The 22,284-nt window shown below is 39.0% G+C and overlaps 1 protein-coding gene across 12 annotated transcripts in view; it reads left to right on the top strand.

The window, feature by feature from the left end:
* LOC122551601 (formin-like protein 2) overlaps positions 1 to 22,284 on the top strand; it is a 263,974-nt gene that overhangs the window by 221,863 nt on the left and 19,827 nt on the right. For 9 of the 12 annotated variants that reach the window (XR_006312144.1, XR_006312145.1, XM_043693754.1 and 6 more), the window contains exons 11-20: positions 765 to 875; positions 2,781 to 2,930; positions 6,575 to 6,676; positions 9,857 to 10,154; positions 11,279 to 11,455; positions 13,223 to 13,243; positions 14,545 to 14,669; positions 14,812 to 15,014; positions 16,454 to 16,688; positions 20,232 to 20,300. Coding sequence is in view for 9 of the 12 variants with exons in the window: in XM_043693754.1 (XP_043549689.1) it covers positions 765 to 875; positions 2,781 to 2,930; positions 6,575 to 6,676; positions 9,857 to 10,154; positions 11,279 to 11,455; positions 13,223 to 13,243; positions 14,545 to 14,669; positions 14,812 to 15,014; positions 16,454 to 16,688; positions 20,232 to 20,300 (1,491 nt within the window). In the remaining 3 variants the exon portion in view is untranslated. The remainder of the gene's footprint in view (positions 1 to 764; positions 876 to 2,780; positions 2,931 to 6,574; positions 6,677 to 9,856; positions 10,155 to 11,278; positions 11,456 to 13,222; positions 13,244 to 14,544; positions 14,670 to 14,811; positions 15,015 to 16,453; positions 16,689 to 20,231; positions 20,301 to 22,284) is intronic. The other 3 variants (XR_006312146.1, XM_043693755.1, XM_043693753.1) reach the window with 1 other exon arrangement.

Raw genomic sequence — 22,284 nt, forward strand, 5'->3', positions numbered from 1 at the left:
TCAAACCTCTGACGTTGTCATTAATGTAATGGAAGGAAGTCAATTCCAAAGTAAGCTTTTTATGCTTCATTTATTGGGTTATTAACTTGTGTAAGATAATCTACGTTCTAAGTTGAAAAACAGACTTTTCATACTCTGGTCAGACCGAGATATGTCTTCTGTCTCCTCTCTTGAGGTCACATGTCTCTTTGTCTCTGTGATTAGAGTTAGGCACAATAGTTAAAACACTAGATCTTTCAGCTACACTTGCAGTTATTATTCTACTGTATGTCCAGGACTTTAATTTGGGTATGCCTTCAGTCTTTATTATGGACTGTTGTTTAAGGAAAAAAAGGTGCATCTTATGCACAGGATTTTATGTTGTATGCTAAAATTATTTATTCCTAATGGTTTTCTTAATCCAATAAATCTGAACAAATACACCTCAACTTGCACTTGAAAGACCTTGTGGTTTTAATGTCCACATTAATGTTCTTCTCATTCTACTAAAATATTCAACAGGTTGTTTCAGAAAATTAGTTGTTCTCAAGATAATAGCACTCAATGCCATTGATATTAAAGTAATTTATAAAGCAAATGCCAAATCGTTGTTATTGACAAGTGCTTTGAGTCATTGTTACATTTTAAGTTGGATTAAATGGTTTTAAATCCAGACTGAAAATGTAGCTATTATAGGATGAAGGTATACTTTTTATTTTATCAGTTGAATGTCTAAAGATAGAATTCTACTAATTGTAATTTTTTAAATCTTTGTTTGCTTCTAGGTGGCCTGTATGCAGTTTATTAACATTGTAGTCCATTCTGTAGAGGATATGAATTTCCGAGTGCATCTCCAATATGAGTTCACCAAACTAGGACTGGATGAATACCTGGATGTGGGTACCCCTTTACTTAGTAATTAGAGCACGTTGTTTCACAATCTCATTCCATTTCCTTATCTAGGATCCATTTTTTCCCTGTCACAATAATGAATTACTAGTTTTGAGCACGATGAATATCTAGGGATATAGAATTGATTTTGAAGTTTCAAGATTATATTTCTTAGCATTAAGTTTGATGGCGTTTGCAGCAGATATTGCCTTTGCCTGACACAAGTCAATTTAATCTCCAATGGCCCGATCTTGGATGCCAGTTTACTTCAGAATCTGTTAGTAATGTAATTAAATAAATAATGCTAGAAAAGTCCTAATTCTAAAAATTCAAAAGGGAATAAAGAAGACGTGGCAATAATTCAATTGCTTAAGGAAGAAGTTGTTATTTGTTATGGAACGATTGAGAATATTGGAACTGTGTCGAGAAAGCTGTTGTGAATTATTAATGTTTTCCATCTCGCTGTAACTTACGGTATTAAATCAACTCCCTGAGTAAGAGGGGCTTGATCTAAAGTTGTGGAAGGCTTTAGATATGGTTAAAACCGGTGGAAAAAGTCATCCTTTAGATCTTCTTTGTTTTACCCTATTAATCAGGATATATCCTGTTGAAAGTGAAACCGTTCATGTTACTGCCTCAAATGCAGGCATTTATATTTTACACTGTTTTGTGTTGTAAGTATTGTAGTTCAAGCATTAATAAAACATTAAAATAGATTGAGTGTAGATACTGAAGGGAATATCCCATTCTGTCCAAAATTACCTGGAATATATGGCGAGTATCAGGCCATTTAAGGCCAACTAGTCTCCTTAAGTACAATGATGTGGAGATGCCGGTGTTGGAACGGGGTAGACAAAGTTAAAAATCACACAACACCAGGTTATAGTTCAATAGGTTTATTTGGAAGCACTAGCTTTCGGAGTGCTGCTCCTTTGTCAGGTAGCTAGTGGGCAAAATCATGGGACACATTTATTTGCTATAAATTCTGTGTCATATGATCCTGCCCCACTAGCTCCCTGATGAAGGAGCAGTGCTACGAAAGCTTGTACTTCCAATTAAACCTGTTGGACTATAACCTGGTGTTGTGAGATTTGGAACTTTCTCCTTAAGTACATCAGCGCTTCTTGCACAATCTGGTCACATTGAGCCTTTTCTTTTTCCTTTTCCTCTTCCTCTTGAGAAGAGAGTCAACCTGTTCAGGTTTTCCTGCTTGACATAATCCCTTCCATTCTGGTATCCTCCTTGAAAGTCTTCATTGCACCTTATCCAGCCCCTCCATATTCATTTTCTAATATTCACCATTCTCCAAGTTTGGTCTAATGAAAATGGTAAACAAAAACTAAACATTAATTCTTTGCTTTTTGATGTTATTCCACCAAAAATGAGCTCTCTCTTTCAGTGTTAATGAACTGTGACATTAATTTTAGGGAATTGTGTTTTTTTAAATATATATATATATATATCCCCCTCCCCCATCATTCCTTTGCTCGTGTACCATAATTAGTTTTTATTTTCCAAAGACTGCTTCCTACCAATTGCAGCATATCTCATTTAACTGAATAAAAGGAAAATACATCAGAAAGCATTGGTATGGAAGCTAGGCATCATCAGAACAAATATGCCAGCCAAATCAAAACTGGGGGAATGGCATAGACTTTAGGAGTGTTTAATATTGAAATACGATGCCAACAGTAGAAAATGCCTGAGAATTCTCTATTAAGTCCCTCTCAAAAATATAAATTCAGTACATTGTAATGCTGAGGAGAGATGTTAATGTGGTCTACAAAAATACTAACTTATTACATCATCATATTCCAGTGACTTTTTAAATACTCCTATTTTCCACCTATGTAAAGTAACTTGATAACTTGGTGCGAATACAATGTTGAGAAATTGTCTTTTCTGTTTAGAAACTGAAAAATACGGAGAGTGACAAACTGCAGGTGCAAATACAAGCCTACTTGGATAACGTCTTTGATGTGGGTGCACTACTTGAAGATGCTGAAACCAAGAATGCTGCCTTAGAGAGAGTAGAAGAACTGGAAGAAAACATTTCTCATGTAACCATTTCTTTCATTTTTCAACTAGACCTGCAGCACCCAATCAATATGGTTTTAAAAAAGTGCATTTAATCATTAGTTGCAAACACAAAGTAATTCATTTTGTTTTGAAGTAATTTCAAAATCAAACAGTTAACTGCTAATTAGGTCAGGATAGAAAATTAGAATTACATCATTATTACTGGATAATAATGCAAAGTATTTGTCTGCTGTAGAATACCCGTTGAAGTAGACATCTGTGATGTTGATATCACTCTGATAATTGAGTCTCTGTAGGACTTCAAAGAATATTTTGCAGTGCAGATTAGCCTGTCAGTTTTGTCAGATGTGGATATGAGTTGCAGTGTTTGGTAGATACGTTTTAAAATCTGTAACTCTTATTTAGTGAATAAAAATAATAATGACCAGACTCTCTCTGACTCAGTGAACTGACTAGAAGTTGGTCATTTGCTATTCATGAGATCTTACTTTGTAAAAAATATTGGCTGACCTGACACCAGTCACTGCAGTTCAAAGCTTAATTTTTATTCATACATGTGATGTGGACTAAGTCCGTGTTTATTACCTATCACTGATTGCACTTGGGAAGATGGCAGCAGCATCTTCTTGAGCTGCTCCAGTCTTGTGTCATCTCTGTATACTCAGTGTCACTAGGAAGTGAGTTGTAGATATTCGACTCAGTAATAGTGAAGTAACAGTTATATAATTCCAAGTCAGCATGGTTTGTGGCTTGGAGTGAAACTTTCAGGTGCCGTTCCCATGCCTTGCCTACCATGGTACTTCTGGATTAGAAGGTGCAATAAAAGTGGCCCTGATGATTTGTAACAGTACATCTTCTAGATGGCACACACTGCTGCTGCTGTGCACTGGTGGTGGAGGAAGTAAATATTAAAGGTGGTGGATGAGATCCAACTATTTGGGCTACATTATCATGGATGGGTTTCAAGCTTTTTGAATTTTGTTAGAGCTGCACTCTTCCAAACAAGTGGAAAGTACGCCATCACACTCCTCACACATGCACTGTAGATGGTGGACAGGCTTTGGGTTGTTGGAGGTGAGCTATTTGTCTCAGAATTCCCAGCCTCTGACCAATTCTTGTTGCCCAACTATTTAAGTAGTTAATCCAGTTCAATTGCTTATCAGTGGTAGTCAATAAGAAGTTGATGGAAAAATTCATTGATGCTAATGATGTTGAATATCAGAGTGAGATGATTAAATTCCCTTGTATTGTAGGTGTTTATTTTCTGGCACTTCTGACGCATAAATATTACTTTCCCACCTATTGGCCCAAGTCTGAGTGTTGTCCATACATGCAGGCATGGACTGTTTCAGTATCTGAGAGTTGTGAATGACATTGAATGTGGTGCAAGCATCAGTGAACTTTGGCTGCACCTTCTTAGTAAAGACAAATGCAAAGTTCTAATTTTAATGCCGAGACCATGCCCTCTGGCTCCATGCAGTAAGCCCCTTTTGATCTTTAATTGGCCCACTCCTTTTTATAAATCTCTAATTATATATCGAGAAAGACTTTTAGGTTCTCTTATTCTAGCTGCTAGTCTCTTTTCATTCTTTCTAATTTTTTTTTTCACTCCCGTCTGAATTCTCTGTATTTAGTCTAGTTTTCACTTTTATTTACAACCTTACTCTGTCATCTATGCCCTTTATCTGCTTTGTCTTGCTTTCTGTCCGTTTTTCCCTTTAGGGAGCTCTGGCTTTCCTCCTTATGTGTCTATACCCCAAATGTACCCAATCCATGTCATTTTTAAAGGCAGCCCACAGTTCTGTTACAGATTTCTCTGTCTGTTTTTGATTTCAATTTACCTGAGTGAGACTCCTTCTAATCAGCTTTAATTTTTCCATTTATGATGGAGTAGAGGCCACTGATTAATGATGTTTGGGTTTTAAAAAAGATCCTGCAGTAACAACTTTAGACCAAGATGGTTAATCTCCAATAAACACAACTAGATATGGCTCTTGTTTACCCTTCAATTCATATTGCCTTGGATTTGATTGGGTTCCTGACACCACACCCTGACAGTGAGCAGGTTATGGCTGAATAAATGCCATTGGGTAGTATGGTCCGATAGCTTCAGTCCCTGTGCTGATATGTGCTAGTACTGTGGACAGCAATTAGCTGGGTTTATCCTGTGCTTTGTCTACAGGACATATTGTTGGGTCGATGCCAGTGTTGTCGCTGCACTGGAACAGCTAGGCTAGCATGTTGTGGAGTGGGGAAATGTTGGTGGCTAGTTCAGGAGCAAGTGTCTTCTTCACTACAGCTGGAATGTACTTGAGGTCTTTTGCCTTTATATTATCCATTTGAATTACCCAAAGACTGGTTTCTAAATGTGGATATCTCAGACTGAAATCGTTTAGTATGAAAGATAAGATGGTGCTCAAAATAAAAGCAAGTTTGTCTCTTCTATATTATGTCTTGCAGTTAATGTTTTTGCTTTGCAGTTTATATTTTCCAATATTTCCCATATCGTCATTTCCTTCCAGCATTAACTCCTTCCTGGGCTTCCATGCCATGAGTGCCAGTTGCCTTTTGCTTCCTTTCCTAAGTGACTACCTATAAACCTTGGCGCTGAGCACTGATGGGCTATTTAACGGCTAGTGAGAGTGTGTTGAAACTCAATCCTGTCTCGTCCATTCCCAACCTTGACATAGTTCTGTCAGAAGTCCTAGAGATGTACAGCATGGAAACGGACCTTTGGGTCCAACTTCCCCATACCAACCAGATATTCTAAACTAATCTAGTTCCATTTTCCAGCTTTTGGCCCATATCCCTCTAAACCCTTCTTATTCATATGCCTATCCAGATGCCTTTTAAATGTTGTAATTGTACCAGCCTCCACCACTTGCTCTGGCAGCTCATTCCATACATGCACTACCCTCTGAATGAAAAAGCTGCCCCATAGGTCCCTTTTAAATCTTCTCCCCTCTAACCTTAAAACTTTGCCCTCTTGTTTTAGACTCCCCCCAACCCAGGGAAAAGAACTTGACTGTTTACCCTATCCATGCCCCTCATGATTTTATAAACTTCTGTAAAGTCACCCCTCAGCCTCCAACACTACAGGGAAAATAACCCCAGCATAGGTCAAACCCGTAAATCTTTTCTGAGCCCTTTCGAGTTTTACACTATCTTTCCTATAGCTGGCAGACCAGAATTGAACACAGTATTCCAAAAGTGGCCTAACCAATATCCTATACAGCCGCAACATGACCTCCCAACTCCTACACTCAGTGACCAATAACGGCAAGCATATCAAACACTGTTTTTACTATTCCATTTACCTGGGAGTCCACTTGCAAAGAAGTATGAGGCTGCGCTCAGAGGACTCTCTGTTCAGCAACACATTAAGTATATAAGTCCTGCCCTGATTTACCCTACCAAAATGTAGTACCCCAGTGACTGGATGACAGTTTGAAACAACAAACCATGTGGATTTCCCTTACTTAACTATAATTGTAGTGCTTCTACTGCCAATCTATCTGTGATCAAGTAACTTGCTTTAAATTGCAGTTCAGATGTGATTCTGAAACCTCATACTCTGGAGCCAAACTACTTCTTGACTAGCATAGAGGAGACTTGCTGTTGACCACTGCAAACAATGGACTAATGTATCAAATTCTAATTTCAGTTGTCAGAAAAGTTGCAAGATACTGAAAATGAAGCAATGGAAAAAATTGTGGAACTGGAAAAGCAGTTAATGCAAAGAAGTAAAGAACTGGAAGTTATAAGAGTAAGTTTGTAAGGATTTCTTTGCAGCTGTGACACATAATAGGTTTGAAATTGGTCTTCAGCAATCGTGTGAACCAGCTGCTTCTTTTATGGGAAAGAGAAATTGGCCACCAGTTTGCTGCAAGCTTTTTTTAAACTGTTACACAAACTAAATTAACCGCTGTCTGTCTAAATTATGATTTTAATCAACTGATAAGTGTTCTGTAACTGAGTTCAAAACATAATTCACACATTGTCAGAAGCATTTCCAACTTACCAAGAGTAACAGCATAATAAATCTACATTTAAATGTAAAAAAATTGCAATTCTGTTGAGCTTTATATCATTTTCTTTTCATTCTTTTACATGAGTTTTTAAAATAAAATTGTCATGAAATATGGGTGCTGCTGGCTGGGCCAGTATTTATTGCACATCGCTGGTTGACCTAGAGAAGGTGGTTGTGAGTTGCCTACTTGAACTGCTGCAGTCCAATGTTCTTAGGCATAGAATCTCAGGATTTTGACTGAAGAAACAGCAATACATTTCCAAGTCAGGATGGTGAGTGGCTTAGAAGACAACTTGCAGGTGCTGGTATTCCCATGTACCTCCTGCCCTTGCCCTCCTTGGTAGTAGTCGTGGGTTTTAAAGATGGTGTCAAAAGATCTTTGGTGATTTCCGCAGAATGACTTGTAGAAGGTATACACTCATGTTAATGAGCGTCAGTGGTGAAGGAAGTGAATGTTTATGCCAATCAACTGGGCTACTTTCTCCTGGATGATGTCAATCTTCTTGTGTTCATTTGGGTTGCACTCATCCAGGCAAATGGCGAGTATTCCAACACACTGCTGACTTGTGCCTTGTAGATGGTGGACAGGCTTTGAGGTGTCAGGGGTTACATGCTGCAGGATTCCTAGCCCCTGGCCTGCTTATGTACAGGTAGTATTTATATGGCTGATCATGTTCAGTTTCTGGTCAGTGGTAATGCCTAAGATGTGGATAGTGGGCTAATGTAGCTATCCAGAAAAGGTTCATATGGATTAAGCAGAGCCCCCTTTTTCTGCCATTCTTTGGTTAGAACCAAGATGATCAACGTCCAAAATGAGTGCAATGCTTAGTGCAACTTGTAAAGGATTATCTGCATCTTATCGCCATTTATATGGCATAGGCTGATACAAAGAGTCGTAGAGTTAGAAAGGGAGTCCAGGCCTATCACAAACAATTGTGGCAATGACAAATAGTCAGTTTCAAAAAAGATCCAAGCCAATTTAGATGGGCAAGGAAACTCCACAGGCAAGCGCTTTCTGAAGAAAGACTTCCATCTTTCACACATTAGTGATTCATTGTTTCACAAAAATTGTAAGTATTAGCAAAATCTTCTGAACCAGCTTTACGCACCGTTCAAGGACTGGTCGTGTAACTGAGATCATTCAGCTGACACAGTCGCAAACTACATCAATAAATGCTTCAGTGAAGAAAAGGGCAATTTCATGATCTGTCTCTTTCCTGCTCACCAACATAAAGTTTGCACATGAGCCAGTTTAGTGAGTATTGTATTGAAACGAGTGTTTGTTAAATTTTGTAACATGTTTTAGTCCTTCCAAATTAATTAAATTCTATGGTGTACTCGGTGATCAGAATGTGTTTGTTTATTGTATGTAGAGGGATGCCAATCCCAATCAGACAGGTAGTTTGAAAGATTCTTTCCATTGCCAGTGGTCAATCCAGACACCACTAAACAATTTCCTCAGACCCACAAGATTTAAAAATAATTGGATTTGAAGTTTGAGACCTCACTTAGAGATATTGTGAGAACAATCAAGGTGGAAATATCTTTTGAGTCTTGGGGTGAATTTAAGGCTGGGAGTTCTTACCTGCCCTTCTGGAGGCCCACCAATTTAAGAAGCTATCTGTTCAATCCCCTTTAGAGGGCCGGAACCGCACTCCTCGATAGCTGCTGACCAGTCAGAGGCCAGTGGTTCTCCATTGCCCATCAGACCCACTGGGAGTGGTGACTGCTGCTGGTAAGGCACCCAACAGAGAACTGCGGGTCAGTTGTGGAGACCCAAATGATAGATGAGTGGGGATGGGTTGGCAGTGGTAGGATGGGATTGGTGGCTAGGTGGCGGCTAGAGGAAGGACAGTTGGCTGAATCTCCATGGGCTCTCCTTTCCAATGCTGGGTCACATGATTAGGCAATGAGTACCTTTTGAGGAAGGGTTCCCCGCCCTGCTCAACTGCTGAAGGTGATCAAGAACTTTATGAACTATAACTTTGCGGCATCCGGAATTTGGGAGAGCCATATATAGTACAAGGCCTTCTTTCTATGAGAAGGTGTAATTCCTCTTTGTGAACTGTTGGTTAACCCAGTTCTAAAACACTTGAATTATTGAGGTTGATTACAAGCCAGTGCAGCCGCCAACAACAAAAAAAACCTTGCTGTCCTGTGACTGATTACCGATCAACATGACTCTTTTTCACAATCAGCTTTGGTTGGTTGCTGATATCAGTTATGCACCCATGCTGAGTCCACAGAAAGCTTATGGTCTAAGCTAGTTTCTTGAACTTCAGTTAAACTTTAATTTAATGCTCTATTTTGGTGTCTTAAGTAAACTTGACCTGAACCTGACCCTATACAAGTTTGCTGCTGCAGACTACAATATAGTGAAGCTTATGCTGCAAGTGCCCTGCATTTTAAATGAGTATCAAGAATGGGGAGACTGGTGGAAATGTTATGAATGATTCATGATTTGAGTTAGAGCATTTGGTTACACTTGAATTTTTATTTTGGTTTTTTTTGAGGACTGTTTAAAGTTTTTTTTTAAATTCCAGACTTCCTACATTGTATAACGATTTCTATAGGTTTTCTGCAAATGTCCTTTAGGTTGCATCATCAAATATTTAAGAGATTATTTTCTGTCTGTTCTTCAAATCACTGGATTTGTGTTTAACATACACCTGGGGTTGCTCGTGGCATCTTGGCAAGTTCATATTCTGCTCCAATTTATTAACATCAATATAAAATTTGAGGATGGCTTGACAATGAATACTTCGTGAAGAATGTCAGTTCTCTTGTAGTAATGTATGAAGGGAAGGCAAAGGAAAGCATTTGGATGTGACATGAAAATGATGCGTGCAAGCGCAAATCCCAGATCTTGTTTCTTGATATATTCTCTTGTGTTTTTTGCTCCTTTCCCCTTCCTAGGAGGTTTACAAAGATACCAACACCCAGGTACATACACTTCGGAGAATGATCAAAGAGAAGGAGGAGACCATACAAAGGCATAACCACCTAGAGAAAAAGATCCATGAATTGGAGAAGCAGGGGTCTATCAAAGTCCAGAAGAAAGGAGATGGTGACATTGCCATTGTACCAGTTTTGTCTTCTGCAGCACTGTCCCCAGGGGCTGAGCAAATATCTAGCCTTTATACAGGACCACCACTAGAGGCATCAGGATCAATGTCACCCCTTCCCCCACCACCTCCATGCCTGCCAGGTGCAGGTAAGGCATTACTGAGATTGAATATGGGGAATAAATATAGTACAATTCCATTACCTTGGCTGGTGTGGTAATAACTGTGGGCATAATCTCCTAGGCCAAGAGGCCGTGAATCTAGAGATGGAAAATGAATTTAATTTGGCAGAATGATGGTGGACCAGAATCTCACCAAACCAGTAGCTCCTTAAGGTTCTTATCCTGCCTGGGCTGCAATTAATTCCGTTCCAAAAGGGATTGTAAAGAGTTAGCCTACACAAAGTTTAACCATTGCAGGTGAGCTATAATTTGGAAATTGGGGTGCCACAATCTGCACTATTTTGTGCATGACTGGGGAACCAGACCTAGGGCAGGAGTGTGACTGTTGCAAGCCACTCCTTGCCTCTGCTTTCTACACTTAAGTGCTCTCTCCCTACAACACCCAAACCCAGGAGGCCCCCACCATCAGTACTTAGGCTTCTCATCAGTGATCCTCCACTGAGAAATCTCTGGGTTTGTTCTCACAGTAGCCACTGCCTGTGCCATGGTGCTGCTGAGTTCTAGAGCTGACGCTTTTATAGGGCGGCATTTCCAAGCGTGTGGGACTGATTTGTCCAGGGCCCTGATTCCATTAGAAAACCTGACAACAGCCCAGCCTTTATTGGTTTCTGATTGCCAGAAAATCCACCAGGCTTTCTCCTCATAGTAGACCACTGCTTTCCATCCTGGAAACTCTCTTGCTCTTAAGTTTAATCTGCAAACAGGACAAACTTGGCTGATTTTAGAAGAAAATATAATCTTTATTCTGTGTTACAATAACATATAACCACGAGTATCTCTTGGACGTGTGTGACCCAGGGCAAACACAATGAAGATAATTGTATTCTATCTAAACCTCTCTCATCCACTAGGAAGAACATTCCCTTTGTGGTAAGGTGAAATTTTCTGCTGTAATTCTGAAACTATAAAATAAAATTATCGCCATATATTTAATGTTAATTTTCTACTGACATGTTTAGGTAACTACTTCTGAAAGCCAATGTCATTCAATAGCCTTAATTTCATGGAAAAAGAAAATATTTGCGAGGCTGGCACTAGTATTTGTATCTTTTCTGAGAGCTAAACATAACTTTTTTTTGTGTTTCTGGCAGTACAAAATGGACCAGTTTCAGTCCAGGCATCATCACCACTTCCTCCTCCTCCACCACCACCACCTCCAGCAGCAGAAGCTCCACCTGCTCCTCCACCACCACCACCACCACCACCACCGGCAGCTCCTCCATTGCCAGGGACAGCCCCAACTCTAATTTTTAATCCTGGTTTAGCAGGTAATATGATGGTATACCATCACAAACTATTTTATAGATACCTAGTTTGCTGGGAATGACACTAATTGATCATTTCATGAGGTCAGGAGATATTGATAATGTACTTTGGGTGAAAAAAAGGGTTGGCTTATTTGGATGTAAAAAAAGGATACTCAGCATGCCATCAGAATTTTGAATGTTTCTTCCTCCATATTTTAAACAGGCTGGTAAATATGTGCAGGTGTGGGTTACTTCACTTGTGACTTTCAGCCAGGGAAGCTATGGCTCCAGTTATAACACAAAGGTGGAGATGGTGTGCTTGTGATTGTGGGTGGCTCCTACCAACATGCAGATCCTGCTTGGTGCCAGGATAGCTTTTTAATCATTTTCCTTCCTCCATTTTCTGACCATCAGCCACATGGACAGGCTGGTTGGTGGGTAGGTTACTGGCAGGAGACAGTTTGGAAAGATTGGCACTTAATGGGGAATGTTCCAATGCTGGTAGTCAGAGTGAGAGGAGGAAAGAGCAGATGTGTATTGGGCCTGGAATCATCCAGTTCAGGCAACTTGAGATTAAGTTTGTAAGGTGTTTTGGGGGATAGTGGGAGGGAGAGCGAGATCAGTCAATTGCAGCAACTTAGAAAAGTCAAAAGATTTACTTGAAAGGCTGTTACAGTACTTTTCCTGGTCCACACAGAGAGCTCTAAGAGACACATACCTTCCGTAACCTACTGCTCCTAGCTCCACTGCACTTCCTTATTGAGCTGTAGGTTGTTTCTTGATTTTTGTTTCTTTAACTTTTAACTCTCCGATCTACCGTGAAATTTAATATTAATCCATGTCAATCAGCCAGCTAAAGCAGGTGAAAGCTTACAGAAAGGGGCAAGTTACTGAAAGGTGTTTGGCCATTGGGATACGTGTTTTGCATATCACAATCCTGATCCCGGGTTGCCTCTGACAGCAGATGGCAACTAAAGACTGTTAGACAGAAAGCAAAACTTCTTCTCCACATGGAGACAGTGAACAAAAACTGGAAATTGAGTCATGCTATACATTCCTTAACACCTTTTGGCAGGAGGTTAAAGAGAGTGACCTTCCATCGTCTGAGTCTGGAAATGATTGATTTTTTAAAATCTTTAATTTTGTATTACCAATGGATAGAAGGAGAAAGTAAAATAATAGGATTGGAAAAATGGAAGGGTGTCAAAAGAGGAAATCTCCTGTTGATTTTTCTTTTACCAAAAATGGTTCCTGTGTTCTGTAATTGAAAGAGAAGAGGGAATGAAGAAATTGGGACAGAAAAGAGAGAATATTGATGAATGATGACCAAAATTAAATGCCAGTAACAACGATTCATTATGCAATTTAAAATGTTAACATCTGAAAATGCTTTTTGATTTATAAAGATAAGCTTTTATTTTCCGATTGGATTGGAATTTGCGGTCCCATTATGATACCACATGTAAAAACAACGCGCACAGTAGATCAATGAGGTTGCATCAACAATATGTTATGCATTGTAGTTGGCTTATGGTAATATAATAATTTTCTGGTATATTGAAAACTTGAGAAAGTAAAATATTGAACAAGCAATGTCATGACAAATCTATGCAATTTGTAGTTCTGAGTTCCATCAGTGGTAAAGTGGTGTAATAAATTTCCTAAGTTACTTTCTCCATGAGAGTGCTTGACAATGATAAATGATTTCTGCTATCCCTTGCACACTGTTAAATGACTTCTCTTCTGCTAACCTATCTTTCTTTGTCTACCCTTCTGCTTCCATACAAGAGGGACCAATCAAGCTGTTCTGTAGGTTTCTTTATGCTCTATTGGTGCATTACACTGTGTCTTGTCTTTCAAGCAGTGATACTTATTGAGAGTGGTACTTTCAGTGCATTTTATTTCACAAAATTAGAACACACTAAGTGGTTTATCTGAGTGTAATGTCGCATAGTTTTTGTATGCCCAGTAAATTTTGCCTACTTGAAATTAATCATAAATTCCGTAACTGCCCTCTTTGGTATTTTTATTAAAGATTCCAAGAGTTAATATAATTGGTTGAATCACACATGCATTGAAAAATACAATGTTTTTGTGGCTGTTATTAAGTACTGAGATGAATCAGTCCATGTATTTGTGGTAATGATCAGGCTGGGTGGCTGCGACATTCCATTTTCATAGTGTTCTCATTTGCAGACTCAAAATATATTGGGTATTTTCTTTTTGTATATTATGGATTGAACTTTAGAAAATCTGAATTTGCACTGAAAGATTCTATGTTTTAGACTATTTCTCTTGTTTGTTTTTGTTTATGCATGCTTCAAGTAGAAACTTTTGATTTTAATAAAGTTAGCATGTGTGTTCCATTTGACTGTGTTCACTGTTAATTATGAAGTTAGATGACATACCGGGAGTCTGAGCACTCTAGACCATCTTATTTCAATTTAAGTTGTGAATTTAATTTAAGGAAATTGCAACTTGATCTTGCACTTGCATGCTTCTGATTTTGAATAATGCATTGAATAATTTGTTGATTTCTGAGTAGTTTTGATATTGCCACTGTCTATGCGATAACTCTGTACATTAAGCAAGACAGTTTTACCACTTTGGTCATTCAGTAATCCCGGAGAGGTTAAACATTTAGTCAGTGCCAAAAAAGGCCAACAAAACCTTTTGGAATAATTTGATTTGCTCTTAGCCTGCAGTCCAAATCTATCTGAAAAGAATTCATATTCAACCTGATTTGCACTGCTATATGTCAGTGTCCACGTTGTTTCCCCCAGAGTCGGTGAGGAGAACAATAAAGAGAAATTTGCTATTTGACTATACTACCTGTCTTTGGGCTCACTAATGGAGCATCTGAAATTCCAACTATCAGTAATGTGCACTTTTCCTGAAGTACAATTTTTTTTTAAAAAGTAGTAATAATCAAATAAATTGCGGTAATTAGGTTCTTAGACAATGCAGACTTGTAATTTTTGTATTTGCATGAGAATGGCTTGTAATTACTGATCACAACAGCAGTAAACATTTGGTCAAAATTTAACTTGGTATATTATAGATGGCTTAAGTGATGATGATCAATGCCAAACGAGCTTCTTTTTATGCAGCTGTGAAGATCAAGAAACCTATCAAAACGAAATTCCGTATGCCAGTCTTTAACTGGGTGGCACTGAAGCCCAATCAGATCAATGGCACTGTCTTCAATGACATTGATGATGAGAGAATTCTTGAGGTACATCTTTAGTATAATATTTTTATACAAGAATATGTATGAATTTGAAACTTATTTAAAATCATGACTGCTGATTTATTTTCCACTGATTTCCATAAATTGAGCACAACATTTGCCTGCATGTATGAATTTTACTTTACAGGAACTGAACGTGGATGAATTTGAAGAAATATTTAAAACAAAAGCCCAAGGGCCAGCCATGGATGTAGTCTCTAATAGACAAAAGGTGATTCAAAGGGGGTCGAACAAAGTAACGTTGCTGGATCCCAACAGAGCCAAGAACCTTGCCATCACATTGCGAAAGGCAGGAAAAACCACCGATGAAATATGCAGAGCTATCCAGATGTGAGTAATTGAAATTTCTTCAGCAAAGAAAATCTTGCTCATCCACATTTTCAGCCTTTGTCTTGAGAGGAGATTATTTAGATTTTCTTCATTTTCACTTCTCTACTATAATATTTTCACTGAATGCTTGTTGTAAAGGAACCTGTAGGAGAGCATAAATGTAATATGAAGGAATTTTCCATAAAGTTCTGACAAGATATTGTTCACTCAAAATTAGGGCCTTAAATCTAAACAAGGAAACTATGAAAGGGTAAGGGGCAAGTTGGTGTGGTGAATTGTGAAAGGTATGACTTTGGACAGGTGACAATTAGTATCTAAAGAATTAAATCATGATTTATAACAAAAAATGTCCTGTATGGCACAAGAACCCAATAGGAAAAGTGATTCAACCTGTGACTAACAAAGGAAGTCAAGGATAGTACAAGGAAAAAGTGAGGAGTGCAGATGCTGGAGATAAGAGTTGAAAAGTGTGGCGCATCCGAGGAGCAGGAGAGTCAATGTTTCGGGCAAAAGCCCTTCCTCGGCCCTTCACATTCTTAATGAAGGGCTTATGCCCCAAATGTCAACTCTCCTGCTCCTCAGATTCTGCCTGACCTGCTGTGCTTTTCCAGCACCACACTTTTTTCAACAAAAATGATATAAATTCAAGGGGGACAGTAACAAAGTTGCTGGAAAAAAAAGCCTGAGGATCGGGCGAATTTTTGAAATCAGCAAATAAGGACTAAGTAGTTGACAACAGTAGGGAGAATAGAAAATGAATGTATGCTAGCAAGTTTGCATTGTGAACATACGAACAGATGAAAAATTTTCTATAGGAATGTAAAAAGGAAATGTTAACAAAAAGGTAAATGTGGATACTTTACAGGCAGAGACAAGAGAATTTATGATGGGAAATAAAGAAATAGAAAATAAGTCAAATACTAGTAAAAATGTAGTATCAGAGAAATAAGCAGGGATGCAAGTTGACAACTACCTGGTGATCTATTTTCCAGATTGTTGAAAGATGTGGCTATAAAAATAGTGCAAGTATTGGTGGTCATCTTTCAAAATTCCATGGACTTTGGAGTAGTATCTGCAGATTAAAAGTTTGCAGATTTAACACCACGATCTAAGAAAGGGGGAAGGGTGAAAGCATAGAACTACAAACCTGATCAATTCTTTCAGTGATCCAACAAGTTTATTCAGTAAAGAGATGTGGGAAAGAAAACCACCCTAACGAGGAATCAGTGTCCATAGAACAGGACAGATGAGAGAGAGATTTAAAATTGGACAGAATCTGTCAGTAGTATGTTCAAACTTAACAACAAGTAAATAAAAGTGACTTTTTAATGATGATAGCATGATATGTTATTTATCCTTATGTATTAGAAGTATTCTTTTTCTGAAAGAAAATATGCCCTTATCCTAATTTGTGTTGGAACTTTTTTTATTTCTATTAGGTTTGACTTGAAAACATTACCTGTAGACTTTGTTGAGTGCCTAATGAGGTTCTTACCAACAGAAAATGAAGTTAAGGTTCTCAGACAGTATGAAAGAGAGAGAAAACCATTGGAGAATCTAACAGATGAAGACCGGTTTATGGTGCAGTTCAGTAAGGTTGAAAGACTGATGCAGAGAATGACCATTATGGCTTTCATTGGAAACTTTACAGAGAGCGTTCAGATGCTGACACCGGTAAGTACTTGACTCCATGACAGTCTAAAGTTTGATTGGCTGCAAGATTTATTGCTGCTCCCACGTTTCTCTTTGAATTCATCCATGTCCCTCCTGGTCTCATCTAATCCATTTGACCACTCGCATTTTCTCAACACTATCACAACCACGCTGCTAGTTATGCAACTCCCCATCTTGGTAATCGTGCTGGCTAATATTGTAAATTGTCTCTTCTTTAGGGTGTTCTCTAACATCCTTTTTCTGCAATCACCTTTGAGAAAGAAAAAACACAGCTATCACATCTATACATTTAAAACTACCAACTCCATCTCCAAGCTTACAAAGGCTTTGGAGAAGAAAGGAAGTCTTAATGTTTCCCAAATTAATGTTTTTTTGTTCAGGACAGTTGTATGTTTGAACCTCTACAGTTATGTATTGGTATGGCACTTCAGTTATGACTGGCGCCTGGAGGAAATAGATGAATGGGCTACTCGAGGGGTCTGTCTTGGCCATAACTCTAACCTTAAACCAGTTTCTGAGGTTTACTTATGCTTAGATCTACCTAGATCAGTTGTTAGTTTTAAATCGGAGGTAAACAAATTTTTGTTAAGCAAAGGTATTAAAGGATATGGATCCAAGGTAGGTATATGGAGTTAGGTCACAGATCAGCCATGATCTCATTGAATAGCTCAAGGCTGGAACATCACCCTATTTTATCAAGATTGCTCTCTTGACTGAACCGTCATATGCAAACAGCACCTGTTCAAGACTGCCAAAAAAATTAAAACAACAATAAACAACCGCAACCACAGCAGGAAACTGGCCAGTACAGGATTACAGGCCAAAATCCTGAGGACTTTTCATGTATTGAACTGCGGAATACGACACACTAGTATAATATCAAACTACCCACATCAAACTATTTATATGCAACTTAACTAAGTTAAGTGCACCATCACAGATATTCTTCACCTAAATTACCTTCCCTGATACTCCATAGTGAACAATTTTGCATTCTGGCTTTGAAAATGGCAAATGTAACGTACAAGCTACTGGAGAAACTCTACTCCAACCTAGGTCTGGCCTTTTTCAACTACCTCCTGACCCCACTAGCACTTCATATTTCCTCATGTTAAACCCACCATAACAAGGAGTACCATCTTAGGACCTATGACAGGAGGTATTTCAGGAGAAAGTATCCGTCAGAAACTACATTCTCTTTATCGAACCTGCTGCTTGTCCCATGGTGATAGTGGACATTTTCAAAACCACTTCGTCTGGTAGAGGCCTCTGTGCAGCAACCCATCACTAGTAGGATCACCAAGACAATCTGCTGCAGCTTTCATGCAGTCCAGATATTGACTCAACTTGAAAGCATGCTCAAAGAAATCCTTCTGACACCAACGAGGCTTTTGCTTGACTCTGAAACAATGCAAATACTAAATAAATACTGCTGAAGCTTGAATTGGTCAAGCTGCAAATCATGCGAAAGTGTAGCTTGGGAAAGGGTAGCTCCACTCAAGGACACAGGAGGAAATATATGCATGAAGCCAGAGGAAGTGGGTGAGGTCCTTTTAATGAGTACTTCACATTGGTATTCACCACTGTGGAGAGGGACAGGGATGATGGTAAGAATAGGGAGGGGTTAATATTCTAAGGCATGTAAATATTATGAAGGTGGAGGTGTTAAGTGGCTTGAAAAAGTTTAAAGTAGATAGATCGCCAGGGCCTGATGGGATCTATGCCAGGATCCTGAAGGAGGCAAGGGAAGAGATTGCTGGGGCCTTAACAGAGATCTTTTTATCCTCTTTAGCCATAGGCAAGAACCCAGAAGATTGGCAAATAGCCAATGTTGCCCATTTGTTTAAGAAGGGAAACTGTAGTTAGACTTACATCAGTGGTGGGGACATTATTGGAGAAGATTCTTAGAGACAGGATGTATTTGCATGTGGTAAAGAATGGACTTATTTGGGATGTCAGCATGGCTTTATGCAGGGGAAGTCATGTCTCTCAAATTTGAGTTTTTTGAGGAAATAACAAAGATGATTGAGGGTAGGGCAGTGGATGTTGTCCATATGGATATTTGACAAGGCTGTTCATGGTAGGCTGTTTCAGAAGATTAAGTCACATGGGATTTATGGTGAATTAGCAAGTAGGATACTAAATTAGCTTGGTCAATACAGAGAGGTGGTTGTGGAGGAATGACTGCAGGTATGTGATCAGTGGTGTTCCCCAAAGAACAGTGCTGAGACCTTTGTTGTTGATAATATATATAAATGACTCGGATGAAATGTAGGTGGGCTGATTAGTAAGTTTGTAGACAACACAAAAATTGGTGAAGTTGTGGCTAGTGAGGAAGGTTATCGGAATACAGCAGGATATAGATCAGTTGGAAAGTTGGACAGAGAAATGACCGATGGAGTTGAATCCAAACAAGTGAGAGGTAATGCATTTTGGAAGATTAAATGCAAAAGGGAAGTATTCAGTAAATAGCAGGACCCTTGGGAACATTGATATACAGAGGGAGCTTGGGCTGCAAGTCCATAGCACCCTGAAACTGGCAACACAAATGGATAAGGTGGTAAAAAAGGAATACGGCATGCTTGCCTTCATCGGTCAGGATATTGAGTATAAAAGTTGGCAAATCATGTTTTAGCTGTGTAAGGCATTTTTAGTTAGGCTACATTTAAAGTATTATAAGTATTCTGGTCACCACACTATAGGAAGGATGTGAAGGATTTCGAGAGGGTGCAAAAGAGGTTTGCCAGAATGTTGCCTGGATTGGAGTACATTTAGTTAGAAGAGCGGTTGGACAAATTTAGATTGTTTTTGCTAGCATGTCAAAGGCTGAGGGATGACCTGATCAAAGTATATAAAATTAGAAGAGGCATGAATAGGGTGGATAGTTAGAGTCTTTTACCTGGGGTGGAAATGTCAAATATTAGGGGACACTGTTTGAAAGTGAGAGGGGAAAAGTTTAAAAGACATCTGTGAGTAAAATGTTTTACCCAGAGGGTGATAAGTGATTAAAATACACTGCCAGGGTTGGTGGTATAAGCAGCTACGGTAACAATCATTAGGAGGCATTTAGACATACATATGGACAGGCAGGAAGTATAAGGGATATACACCATGTGCAGGCAGATGGAATTAGTTTAGAATGGCATCATGGTTGACGTAGACATGGTAGACCAAAGAATCTCTTCCTGTACTGTACTGTTTAGGTTCTGTGTTTTTTCACTGAAGTGAATGTTGTAATGTAATTGGAAGGCATAACAAATGAGACTAATTCTGTCATTAGCAAGTACCAACATACATCTTTGGATGGCAAATGGGAAAGGCTACCTTATCAGATATCATGCCTCCACCATGGCTAAGGCCAAATGATTTGGTACAAATTGAATTTCTGACTTTTCTGTTCTGTATTACTTAATTTTCCTGCTTGAAACAGCTACTTTGCTAAAGTGAACTTCTCTATGTAAAGCTTGCTAAATATCAGAATTATTAAGAATGCAGCTCATTTTCTAAACAGTTAATCATTAGCTTTCTTTCTTTCTGCTTTAGCAACTCCACGCTATAATAGCTGCATCTGTATCAATAAAAGCATCTCAAAAATTGAAGAAAATTCTGGAGGTAAGTTGCAATTATCTTAATGTCTGACAGCATAAAAATACATAGAACATAAATAAAACAACAGTATTCTCGCAACTGGGGTTACTTTCAAATTATTCTTGTAAAAGTTATGTATTAAAATCTGAAAGGTATATATCCGTATTAAACAGATCTGCCCTGGTGTTGCTAATCATGAGGCAAGAGTGAGGACTGCAAATGCTTGAAACCAGCGTTTAGATCAGAGTGGTGCTGGAAAAGCACAGCAGGTCAGGCAGCATCCGAGGAGCAGGAAAATCGACCTTTATTCCTGATGAAGGACTTTTGCCTGAAACGTCGATTTTCCTGCTGTGCTTTTCCAGCACCACTCTGATCTAAACGTTGCTAATAATGAGTTTGGAAATTACACTGAGTAAGAGCAATAAGGGTGCCATTGTGAAAGTGAGATGTGGGGTAAAGTTTAGGGAAATAAGTGCAGTACTTGAAGGAAATGCATGCCATTTCTAAGACTTTTAATGCATAAAATGACACATTTGGTTTGCTTTTATCATATTCCACCACATCATGCTTCAGAATCCTAACCGTTCCTCTCTTGACTTTCCACTCGCTGAGGTGGTAAGAATAACAGCAACATGATGAGCTAAATCAGCAAGAGTCCAAAACTCAGATTCTAGCCATTGAACCGTCCTCTCTCCTCAGACGGCGGAATGACTTTCTTACTGTCAGGTGGCAAAAAGTTTATCTGCATGTAATTGCATTTTATTAATTACACAACTGACTGGAATTAGCTTCCCCTTACCCAATTAATCTCTGCCCATTTGAAATGTCCAACTTGTCAGAAACTCCACCACACAAACCGAGTGTGCATCTCTTGACTTTGCTCTTTGGCCTCCGTGCAGTCTTCCATGGTCTCAGTCATCAAAGGAGGTGCATGTGTTGGCTGAGGAGGAGATGCAGGAGGAAGAGGAAAGTTCTGAGGAGGAAGATGAATGTTAGCATCCTCAGATGAATCAGAATTGAACCTTGGGGAGGAATCCATGGCAATGCTCCTGAGCCTGGAGGCCAGCAACTAACTTATCGCCACCTGTTGGCTGGATGACTGAGTCAAATTAAGACATCTCCTGTTTCTGATCATTTCATTTATACGGTTGGCCGTCAACGCTGTGCTTGCTGTGTGCAACATTACTCAGGGATTAAGTTGTTGTTCAACTTGATTGATCTGTGCAATAAAATGTTGGAATTCTTTCTGAAATTCCTTCATCTGTGAAAGCTGAAGTGCGAGAACAAGCCTTGCCTTGGATTAAAATTAGTGCGGATGCAGCTGTGATACAGTAAGGACTTCCACAACCCTGCAGTCCCGGATGTTTGTGCTAAAATGATCCTTGTGTAAAAGAATCACATCGGGGAATTCACTGTCATGTAACTATCACCGACTTGTGCCACATCCTGAGACTACTCTTTATTTGCCTTGCACTTTATAGCTGCACTGCTGTAGAATGCAATGAGCTTTCATTGTACCCTTGCCTCGAGTATCTTTACTGACACTGCTTCTGCTAGCCTGGGCTGTTCCCTCCACTCAGCTCCATAATTATGAGACATTGACCTTTGATATGGTTATTGCCCACCTTGCAACCTTAAATATTTTGTGTCATGTTAACTCCAGACAGACCTTCCCTCCTGGAGCCAATAGATACATGTCAGATTTTGCCAACACTTAAAAAGTGCATGTATAGGGTTTAAAAATGGGACAACCAAGGTTCCGATATCTCCCATGACCTTAAATCACCTTCCATGTGCCGGAGGTACATCTGTTGCACACAAACTCCAATTCCTAATCCTCCAATTTACAGACGTGTGGTTGCTAGATGGATGAGGTGAACTCTTGATACCCACTTTGCTGATTATTAAAGAGATTTGAAAGTGCATGATTGAAATGTATCACATCATTTCATTGACGAAGATGCTTTACATCTTTCAGTTCAAATACCTTTTTCGGATTCTGTTAAAA

The sequence above is a fragment of the Chiloscyllium plagiosum genome, chromosome 7 (assembly GCF_004010195.1).
Source record: "Chiloscyllium plagiosum isolate BGI_BamShark_2017 chromosome 7, ASM401019v2, whole genome shotgun sequence".
Taxonomy (NCBI): Eukaryota; Metazoa; Chordata; class Chondrichthyes; order Orectolobiformes; family Hemiscylliidae; genus Chiloscyllium; species Chiloscyllium plagiosum.